The 11,088-nt window shown below is 40.3% G+C and overlaps 1 protein-coding gene across 2 annotated transcripts; it reads left to right on the top strand.

Annotated features, from left to right (window-relative positions):
* Positions 1–13: 13 nt before the first annotated feature.
* Positions 14–10,546, top strand: LOC144649627 (UDP-GalNAc:beta-1,3-N-acetylgalactosaminyltransferase 2-like). Of its 2 annotated transcripts, none has more exons than XM_078509157.1 (14): positions 14–148; positions 2,210–2,339; positions 3,340–3,440; positions 3,617–3,705; positions 4,278–4,352; positions 4,642–4,737; positions 4,825–4,938; positions 5,934–6,039; positions 6,479–6,680; positions 7,807–7,885; positions 8,014–8,063; positions 8,437–8,596; positions 8,996–9,052; positions 9,412–10,546. In XM_078509157.1, the coding sequence occupies exons 1-14, from the start codon at positions 40–42 to the stop codon at positions 9,538–9,540; spliced, it is 1,497 nt and encodes a 498-aa protein (XP_078365283.1). In that variant the 5' UTR covers positions 14–39; the 3' UTR covers positions 9,541–10,546. The 2 variants fall into 2 exon arrangements, with proteins under 2 accessions (XP_078365283.1, XP_078365282.1); XM_078509156.1 differs by having other exon boundaries at positions 4,251–4,352.
* The last annotated feature ends 542 nt before the right edge of the window (positions 10,547–11,088 follow it).

The following is an 11,088-nucleotide window of genomic DNA, read 5'->3' as shown; positions in this document are numbered from 1 at the left end:
TTGGACGCTGACCATTGATAATGCAGTCTCATTTTTCCGATGCCGGGAAGATGGCAAGTTTTTCTAGTTTTGTTGAGCATTGCTTGGCAATTGATCCTAATAACAGAATATCTCACTCGTGAAGACACCAATGGAAGGCTTGACAGAGGTACATTGATATTCTAGATCGATTTCTAGCTTTGTCCGCAACCTATAACGTAGACTGTCCACAGCCTCTCGTTTTTCAACGCATCAGAAGCGGCGCGAAGCGCGAGCGCGCGAGAGAGGGGGCGGGCGGCGAGCGAGCAGGGAGGCGTGGACATCTATGTGGAAGTATGACTCCTCCCCTTGTCCGCCTTGTCCTCCCCTCTCTCCAATGAGCGGGGCGTCGTCGGTGTACCATGTTGGGGTCCCTCCCCGAGGCAACTTGCGGTCCCTCCATCCGCGCTCAACGGCTCGCTCGGCGTGCGGGCGCCCTCGGGTCCGTTCTGACGCGCTGTCAGCGCCCCCCGGGCCCGCCCTCCTCCGCCACTCCCATCCATGCCGTCGCCCGCCCGTCCCCCTCCGGCGAGCGTGATTCTCCCGGCGTTCCATATCTCTCCTCCATTCACATTACACTCCGCGCGCCCCTGCAGTTCATATCGCCGTGTGCGAGCACTCCGCCTCTCCCACCGTTCTGGGACGGGAATTCTTTCCTCCCCTCTTTTCGCTCCCCCCCCCACCCCCTTCTTCTTCCGTTTTCGCGTCCAGTTCTCTCCCGTCTCCCCCGCTCATCGATCGCACGAGAGGCTGTGGAGTCTACCTATAACGCCTCCCTACCCCACACGTATCGGTTTGTTCACTGCCCCTTTCAAAGTGGCTGTACTCCCATTTTAAAGGGTATGTTTTTCAAGCAGTTTAGTTTGGGGGAGGGTATAAAAATCAGAGTGTTTTGGTCTACATGTGTCTTTTTCAGAATGGGGTCGCAAAATCCAGTGAAACATGATCTAGAACAGGGTGAGGACCTCAGAATCCACAGAAGCACACCACCATCCAAAAATTCACAAAGTACATCCCCCCATCCTGGTTCATTGAGGAGCAATCTCCTTGATCACGCCACAGTGCCCGCTTTTCTTTTCTTTTGGTCAGTACTATTAAATAGATTTAGCCAAGCCTAAAAGCGGAGCTCCCCGGTAATTAACTTTGCCCTTTATTTACATACATGTATCTGAATTCACTGACCATAGACATAAAAAAATAGGTCTTATATATTAAGCCCGTGTTCCAACAGAAAAAAAAAACATTTTTCAGTCAGTGGTCAACTTTATAAAAACATGTTACCTCGATGAGTTATACACCTGAGCCCGCGATATGGTCACATGATGCTGGTCAGCTGATACCTTGCATTGACAGCTGTCAATTGACCATAACGTGGATGCCCAGTATCAAAGAGGTTAGGGTTTATCTATTTCTGAAGTGGGCGACGTACGCGTCTGCGAGCCATGCCACCTGCCATGATGACCATGAAAACTCAAGTCCATGGTTTCCCCATTTCTGTGGATTTTTTAAGGGTATGGGGCTCTGCTCTGCAGCCCCTTTGGGCCGCTGTGGAGCTCCGCTAAAAACATGGATGCTGGCCAAGTCTGATTTGAAAGTCTGCAATTTACAGACTTCTGTTCATTGTGTGCAGGCTCAGAGTTTATTCTGCTTGAAGCTTATTGGGTGCTGACTGATAATCCGTACTCTGTGCATGCTCAAAAATTGGGCTTGGACATTCAGTACTAACCAAAAGAAAAAGTGGCCTCTGGGGACAAGATTGATCAAGGAGATAGCTGATTGTGTGTGGGTGGGAGAGGGGTCTACCATGAAAAAAAATAATGGAGAGATGCAAAGGAGCAAGGATTTGGGACACGATTGAGGCCTTCCAAGGGGGTAGCCCTGTCACAATGTTGCATGTTTCTGAGAACCGATGTCGCCTAGCCAACAGCTGTAAATGTCGCTGTCGTATTTCCCCCTGTTGTCAGGTGTTGCTGTAACATTGTGATGCTGTCGCATTTCAGTGCTGTAATGATGTCGCTTGTCGCTGTTAAAATGTTCCTGTGTCACCAGTACAGTATTCAAGGTCATGTCGCTTGTCGCTTTTACCCCTTGGAAGGCCTCGTGATTGTTTTTGTGTGTGTGCTATGTACTAACTTTAGTGAGAAACATGTCAGGGAATGTGATCTTGAGTAGTTGTTGTTTTTCTTCTAAGGACACTCTGCGTTACCAAGTTATGATGTAGTCATTGGGATCTTGTCAGCAAGAGGTAACAATGAACAGCGCCAGGCACTCAGAGAAACATGGGTTGGGCATGTCCCAAAGAACTCATCTCTACAGGAAAGGTACATGTACATCTTTAATTTATAATATTTTAATTTTTCAACTATGCAGTGGGCCAATTTTGATACATATTAAAATTATAAGACTGGTGATAAGGTTTAATTACAAGCCTGAGGCTACTGAATACATTAAAAAAAGAAACAACATAAAGATTTATGGATTAATAAATAATTTATTTTGTTTTAGTCCCTTCAGCCACACAGGAATTTAGAATTTTTATTATTACATTGAAATGGGACTGTACTAAGTACTCATAAAGTGTTTTGATTAGTTATTGACATTACTGACATTGCTTTGGCTTCTTTATATCAGGGAAGTAGATATGTCAGTTATAAGATGTAGCATCTGCAATAGATATAGCGATAACACTCATTTTATTATTTTAATAATTTTTAAAAAAAAAAAAAAAAAATTTATAAACCCGCGCTTTATGCCCCCCCCCCTGTGGTTTTAATTTAAAAATAGGAGGGAGGGCGCGCCCTGGAAAAAAAAAAAAAAAAATAAAAAAAAAAAAAAAAAAAAAAAAAAAAAAAAAAAAAAAAAAAAAAAAAAAAAAAAAAAAAAAGAGAAAAAAGAAAAAAAAAAAAAAAAAAAAAAAAAAAAAAAAAAAAAAAAGCGCGAGAAAAAAAAAAAAAAAAAAAAAAAAAAAAAAAAAAAAAAAAAAAAAAAAAATATTTTATAAAAAAAATAAAAAAAACTTTTTGTTATTTCCCCCCCCCCCCGGCACCGGCAAAAAAACCCCCCCCGTTTGATAAATCAAGAAAACAAGCTCAACCTCAACCAATAATTGCTTAATGTATGCAGTTATTTTTAGCTACTTAAGCTGCTTTAGTTTGAAAACTATGGGTAAGGGACAACTGTGTTAATAATGTTCTCAAAATTATCATGGAAAAATGTATATTATGTGCATGTAGCACATTTCACTACCAGTTCTCTCCCCTACCTTTTTTTGTTAATAATTATAATTATAATTACCGAATATTATAATTTTGAATCTCACAGGGTGATCATCAAGTTTGTTGTTGGTAATCGGCCATGTCCCATACCACCCCAAGACAGACTGGGCAGGTACTCTTGTGAACCTGATGCCCTAGTCGATCCAGGTATGTATTTTAATAATGAAATTTTATATTCTTTGTTATTGAAAGGTATGGAATAAGTTTAAGAGGGGCATACAGTAGATGCCATTTTAGCTTATTTTTTTTTACTTTTTCTCCAACTTGTTTTCTCTGGACATTTGTTTAATTCCTTGGGAATCTTTCAATTTTTTTCTTTTCAGTGCTGGATCAAGACATCATAGCTTACAGGGTTCCTAAGGGAGCTGTTGGATTACACACTTACCAAGGACCCCTGGGGATGGACTTTAGGGTAGGTGACATGAGCTAACATAAATTATAGTCAGCTTTGTTGTACTAGAAATTCATTGGTCTTTTCACCAATTTAGAATTTCAAGTTAACCCACTAAAGCTTGATAAGCTTACATGTACATTTTTATTTTTAAGAGCTTTTATTTACTTTTTCAGGTGGGGGGGGGGGGGGGTGGAGGAAGGCAGGAGGGAACTTTATAGAGGTGGAGAGGGCACTTATTAGAGAGAGTGGCTTATTTCAAGTCACAATCAGCTAGTCCACATCAAAATAAATGTGGAAGGCTCTTCAATGTTTAATACTTCTAGACATATCCAAAAAATCAAAGTACCAACTCCTAATTTACATGTATATATATAATGAAATTGTCCAGAAATAATTCAGTTGTTCTCTCCTTGTTGTCCTGGCTAGCCATCTTAGGAATGGTTTGGGGGGGGGGGGGGAGGTATCTATTATTATGCTGCCCCCACTACCTCCTCAATTTTACCATTTTTAATCTGATAAATAAATATTTATTTGAAGCTTACATGTCTGTGTTATTCTTAAAGGTGAATTTTCCAATTGTTGTCACTCAGCTTGGAGTATTTGACAGCAATTCAGATGGACTTCAAAGTGGCTTAACAGTTCGTCTTTATGACAGAATCTCGCAAGTAGGTCATCACCATGATCTTGTATTCAGAAGCTCATTTATATACAAGTTCATTTATCTTTATTGTGCCATTCAGTCCATACCCGCCGCAAAGAGGGTGATTAGAAAATTTTGCGAGGGGCAGGTACCTTTAAAAGCCAGGGGTTTTAAAGGAAAGTGTGTAGTTGAACTGGAATTTACTGGGTTGGGGGAGGGTGGGAGGTTAAACTAAAAAAAACTTTTGTGGAAAGGATATGGATTCATATTTTTGTCTGTTTATTTAAGTGAGTAAAAAATTAATCTGTTTTTAGATGGAAGTACTGAGTGCTAACTTCACCTCAGAAGACCCTGGAGGGTTAATTGGTGGCAGCAGGTTTAAACCAGTTGACCAGTATGTACTGCCAAAGGTAAGCCCCGGCCATGCTTTTGTATAAATTCACAATGTTTTGTATGTCATAACAAATTTTGTCCTTTTTTTGGTTTGCTCACATCAGGGGTTTGAAGGTTCCATCGTTGCAGAGAACTTCAGTTCATCCGATTCAAGCAGTAACAATCCCATGATACATGGCGGGTTAGACAGTGGTGGAGGCCTCATTTCATTCCATAGAGTTAGTGACTTTTTTTTAATTATGTTCAAATTTATGGTATTGCCGGTGAGACTGAAACTCTGTTTTAAGGCCTTTGTGTTTATCATCAAAAAGATTTTATTTGCATCAAGCTGGGAAAATGTTTCATCATGAGAACCAGCCAACAATGAGCTATTAAGATGGTAATAAAAATTTGAATGTACATTGTATACCTTATTGTTACTTATTTTCGCGGTAACTTAATTTCGCGAAAATGGAACGGGCATATTTCGCGGGACTTAATTTTCGCGATTTGGCCAAAAATGCGTAATTAACTTAAAAAATACAATAGAAAACTTTTAAAATTAATTTTCGCAGGTCTTTAATTTTGCGATTTCTTGAAAATCGCGAAAATTAAGTCCTGCGAAGATAAGTAACAATAAGGTATTTTGTTTTATTGTATACTGGCAGAATGCGTCCTTGAAGACCCAGAGCGGGAAAAAACTTTTGCGCACATTTTGAATGCTTTTTACCCTGTCAAGCCATTACTGGACTTTTCTCTGTGCGCCTTAAAATGGCTTTAAATCCATTTACTTCTAAGTTTTTTTTTTTATGTCATTGTGAGGGTTTGTCGAGAATGCATGTTTTACTTAGAAGCAAAGTTGCAAAAGAGCCAGTGTACAAAATCTTTTTTAAACTAGCTTGTTGGGACAATAGTGGGCAAGCTTCAAATATTGGGCCAATATTGGTGGAATCTACATCCTCCTGGTTTTGTTTTTTGTTTTTTGTTTTCTTTTTTGCAAGTTAATGGCCAAGCCGGAGTCAAGGAACAACCAATGCAAACCGGCTATACTTAATAGTTTAGCTTAGTGATAGATAAGGAAAGGTTCCGTCTTCATATTCAAAGCTGTATAATGTCAATATGTTGCACATGCACTGTTTACACCAGTTCTGATATGTGTTATCACTAGTGAAAGGAATAATTTCCAGATTAGTAGGCTTTAATTTTCCATTTGACTGTCCTGTTACGTTTCCAGGTGAGTCGATATGGTGTTGAACAAGGTGTGTTTCCTGGGCACGAAGAGAAATTCTATGAAGAGAACAACCAATATGGAGCTGGCACATTTATGTATCGTGCCTATGGTAAGATATCACGGTAGACAGTGCGAGATGTGATTGCTTAATGGTATTTAAAAACGAGTTGTATCTCGGACCGAGCGGTCTGGGTTCAAGTCCGTACCGGGGTCATTGTGTTCTGTTCTTGGGCGAGACACTTTACTCTCATAGTGCCTGTCTTTAGCCATGAGAATGAATCGGTGCCTGTGGACTGTTAGGGCACCCTGACAGAATGTTGAGGAGTAACCTGCGATGGACTAGCATCCCATCCAGGAGGGAGTAGTAAGACTCCTAGCCGCTTCATACTACAGAAACCGACGTAAGAGCACGTACAGTTGTGGGTCACGTTTCTTGTGAAGATGCCAGATGCGATGCGATGAAATATGCGAATGAATTGTGTTAAAATAAAAATAAATGATAAATGCAAAACTCGAAGCAATCTGAGACATACATGGAACTTTCTCAGTCGCAGATAGTGAATTTTCAAAAGAAAAGTTAGAAGAAAAGAGAAAACATGCAGGAGAGCGAAAGGACATGTGGCGTGCAGTGCTGTTACGAGAAGAACAAGAACTACAGCGTGAGATGCAGATGCATGCAGACATCCTCATGGTGGATGTTGTAGATGTCTACCGCAATCTTCCGAAAAAACTGCTTGAATTTTACTCCTGGTAAGAGCCATTTTGTACATTCAGTTGGCGAAGAACACGGGGGACGCTGGTCCCCGACGGTCGCCCTGGCCTCCCGTCCGGTGGCGCTCCCCTGAGCTGGGCTGGTGTGGCTGGCCTTCTGTGTGTGACCGCGTCCTGCTCTGTTGGTCCTGTTCGTGTCGGTTCTTCACTTTCCCGGTGCCTCCTTTTACTATTTTGTACATTGTTTTCAAGCTTATGTCCAAACCTCACTATTATGATTTATGTCCAAACCTCACTATTATGATGAGGAATTATGTTAAACGCCATAAGACATACCACTACATTGTATGTGTGCTCTTGTCCCTTGAGTACTATCACGTTGTTCGTTCTTTCGTTCGCCCGTACGCGCGTACGTGCTTACGTGCGTGCGTTTTGTTTGTTTGTTCGTTCGCTCGTTCGTTACTTCTTTCGTTTGTTTGTTTGTTCATCCTTTCGCTCCATCGTTTGTACGTTTGTTCGTTCATATAAATTTTAGCAGGGCCGTAACTAACCCAAAATTAAAAACAAAATACGTTTAGTTGGGAAAATAATACCAAGTTGAACGAAATTAATTTTTTCTGAAGAATTTTCTGGTACCTTGTCCCCAGAGACCCCCCACCGGCTCGCGCCTTTGGTGATCGTAGTTCTTGCCTCCTCAATGCCAAAAGTCTGGCTATGGCCCTGTTTAGTATTTTTGCACGTATAAACGGCTTCTATTTTAAACATTTGCCGAATTTTGGTCAATATGTTCTCTCCTTGAAAAGATGTTGAAGGTTCTTGCTAAGAAAAGCAGATTAAAGTATTAAAGAGTTTGTTATATCGTCAAGTGGTTCGTAACTACAAGGACGAGGCTGTGCTAACACTGTACTCACGGTTATTTTCCCGTTTAATTTTTTGTCGTGTCATTCCAGTTGTAGAGTGTTTTTGCTTCCAGAGTTCTTGTTTACCACTTTATTCTTTGTTTTCAGTGATTGCTTAGCAATGACATTACCGAAAAAAAGTTAGCTTTTAGTCGAGCGGACCTTCAACATGACATCCCTCACAGTGACATTTACAGCGTTAGTGACTGTTTGTAAGCTCCTTTCTTGTCTAACACTGAACTTTTTTTAAATTGTTTTTCTCTCAGGGCTGTATTAAACACGCAGTTCAACTTCACTTTGAAAACAGACGATGACTGCTTTGTGGATATTGAGGCAATCTTACAGGTAAAACTCAACTTTTAACCAGTTCCGCAAAGCTGATTGACTTTGAGTGAAAATTTGCCTCATTTTGTTTGGATTTTTTTTTTCGTCACTTTGTGACATAACTTAGCTTTCTCGATTTTGAATTTTAGGAACTCAGCGACAAGAAACTACGAGGGAAAGAACGGATTTGGTGGAGCGGGTGAGAGTTAATGTAAATAAGTCAGATGGATTTTTTTGGACCTGCCACATTGTTTGAGGCTGAAGAGGTGAAAACGTATAGGCATAGAACACTGTCACATGATAAGTAATTGTTTTGCCAATTTTTATTTTCTTGACGAACAAATAAAATTTTTGTGATGATTTGAAAGTTAACCAATTTAGTAGATTTGTATGCCAAAGAAAGGTTGCTGCTTTGAGATCCATCCATCAAACTTTCAACCGATCATAAACCGGTTGTGTTTGTATTGTGTTTGATTTCTTTTCAGTAGTACAAATCTGCTAGAGCCACATAGCCAACGAATGAGGCGAAGTTAAAATATTCTTCGTGTCAAATCACATCTCGTTCTCAACAGGTTTCGTACTGACTGGCCAGTGGAGCACGCAGGAAAATGGCGGGAACTTGACTACACCGCTCCAGTCTACCCATCATTTGCTTGTGGCGCGGGAAATGTGTTGTCCGCTGACCTTGTGAGATGGCTGGCACTCAATTCAGTTTACCTTAAACCATATCAGGTACCAGCGTGCACAAACTTGATTGTACAACTAAATTATTGTCTTTCTCTTTAGGGAGGCGCAGTGGCCTAATGGTTAGTGTGCTGGACTCGGACTCTAGCAGTGCGGCTTCGAGTCCTGGCCAGCGTCACTGTGTTGATTTAGTAGGCTAGACACTTTACGCTGACAGTACCTTTGTCTGCTCAGGTGAATAAATGGTACAGACCAATTTAATGCTAGTGTAGCCCATGGAAAATGCTAGAAGCATCCAATACATGGGGAGTATAAAAACTCCTAGTCGCAGGCTTTATGCTACAGAAACCGGGACAAGCTTCGGCTGCTATGGGTCACGTTGGCCCGATTTAACCTTTAGTCCTTGTACACCGCGTTTTGTATTTAGTTTAACCATTGACTTTGCAGGGTGAAGATGTGTCGGTAGGAATCTGGCTTTCAGCGGTGGGACCCAATTTTGTCAACGTAGGTTTGATGTGTTTTTATTAATACATGCATTGTATGTATCCTTCTTCACCTTAATAAGAATCATGGAGTTGCACCGAGATTAATGCAATGTTGAAGTCCTGCATATTATCCTCAACTGGAAAGACCTTGAACTATTCCCAAGTGTTTTGAAATGTGTTCATGTGTAATATACAGCTCAAAATCAAATTAAGTGCGTTACTAGCTGATTCAGTGCAAAAAGAAAAGAATGCTTTTCTCCCGTAAAGATTGCTTTAGAGTTATGTTGTTGTTTTGTTGTTGTGTTTCCCCTTGCCTTCTCTCGTGCGGTTTCTTTACTTTGAAGCCAACACCACTTTTTTCTCATTGTACTTTTAAAGGACTACCGCTGGTCTTGTGGACGCGAATGTGATACGGGAACCTTTACCTCCCCGGAAAATGATCCTGAGGAGCTGAGAGAGATGTGGTCTGATCTACAGACCTGTGGAGACCCCTGTGGTTGTTCCTAGGTCTTTATTCTGTTCTGCTGGCCTGGAATTGGCCAATACGGCAAAAACAGTATTCCACAGCGGAGCAGAACTACATGGTTGGACAAACCCGTGATGTTGTAATTAAAATGGAATCTTCACTAACTGAGAATAACACAATGAAATAAGATCTTCTAAGAGTACTATGTATGTTCGCATTTAGAACCACGAACGGGGCTTGTCAAGTTTCCCATAACAAGAAACACATTGCATGTTGAAATGGTTGTCACACTATTAACAGTGGGAGTCTTTGCTGGATGAAGTATTTTCCGTGGCAATATTAGAGACCGATTGGTTGCCGCGTCCAACCCTACAGTATAACCTGGAGACATATGTCACCTCGCACTTTACACCGATTTCCCATGCCAGTTGAATGTAAAGAACGACCTGAAGACTCCCCCAGTCATGCTGTTGCATACTTGCAGGACTTTTATGCTGAAAACCGTTCCTCGCTGTGACAAATGTTGCTCGAATTATAACAATTTTAAGTGTCTCTTTGGAACCATATTGTCTCTCTAAAATCGACCCTGCTGATTATTTCTTCAACTTCTTTGAGAAACACTTAGGATTTGATAAATAGAGCTTAGCCTCCCTAAAAATCCTATCATTTAAAGATTCTTAGTTTTCGCTTTTAAACGATAATTCTATCCATTCAAACTGTCATACCTTCTTTAATATGTAAGATATCAACAAATGGTTTTCAGGTTTTAGCAACTCTTGAAGTCTTCTTTAGACAGAGGTTGGAATTTTAAAACTTTTATGTTAATGTATGGTATTACAATGTACGCAACAAAGAGATAGCAAATGTTAACAATTTCGGTGGCATGCATACCTTATCACGCCAATAACTATAACCCTCGGATTTGCAACCTAATTCATAGACCCTCAAAGACAATAAACTTATTTTTCATTGAGTAGATATCCCTGAGCTCGCTCTACAATGACGAAATAAATCGAAATAAAAATCGAAATAAATCTTTAAATCTGCCATTTTTGGATGTCATCATTTTCTGAACAGTTCAGAAAATAACAGAAATTGCTATTGAATCAAGCCCAAATGCTAATGCTATGCAACAATGTATCAATTCTTCAATTTTGTATGAGGAATTATGATAAAAAGGTCGAAACCTGTATGCTGTAGCTGCCGTGCCAATGATAAAAGTCATTGACACACTACACTGTTGACACTTCAAAATGCCTGCGATGGTGAATAAACAGCTACTGATATTTTTAGCAGTACAAAGTAAATCCCCTTTAAAAAAAATTGCGAAAAAATACTCGGTGCTTTGAAAAGTTAACAATCACAGTTTTAGAAAAGGTAATCCCCCCTCTCTGGAAATTCCATCGAAAAGCGCGAATCAAATACAAAAAAAGAACACCAAATAAATTTAACAACTACCATTTCCATTCAATCTGTCCTTGAACAAGGATTTTCTTGAAGAATGTACAAACCAAGATAAAACAGCAAATTTTCTTGAGCCCATCACTTCATAGAATATGGTCCTGCAATGCGGGTCGGTTGAGTTGCGT

This window comes from Oculina patagonica, chromosome 4 (assembly GCF_052425735.1).
Source record: "Oculina patagonica isolate OP01 chromosome 4, crgOcupat, whole genome shotgun sequence".
NCBI classification, from domain to species: Eukaryota; Metazoa; Cnidaria; class Anthozoa; order Scleractinia; family Oculinidae; genus Oculina; species Oculina patagonica.
The sequence above is the reverse complement of the archived record's forward strand: the minus strand, read 5'-3'. Positions and strand labels throughout refer to the sequence as shown.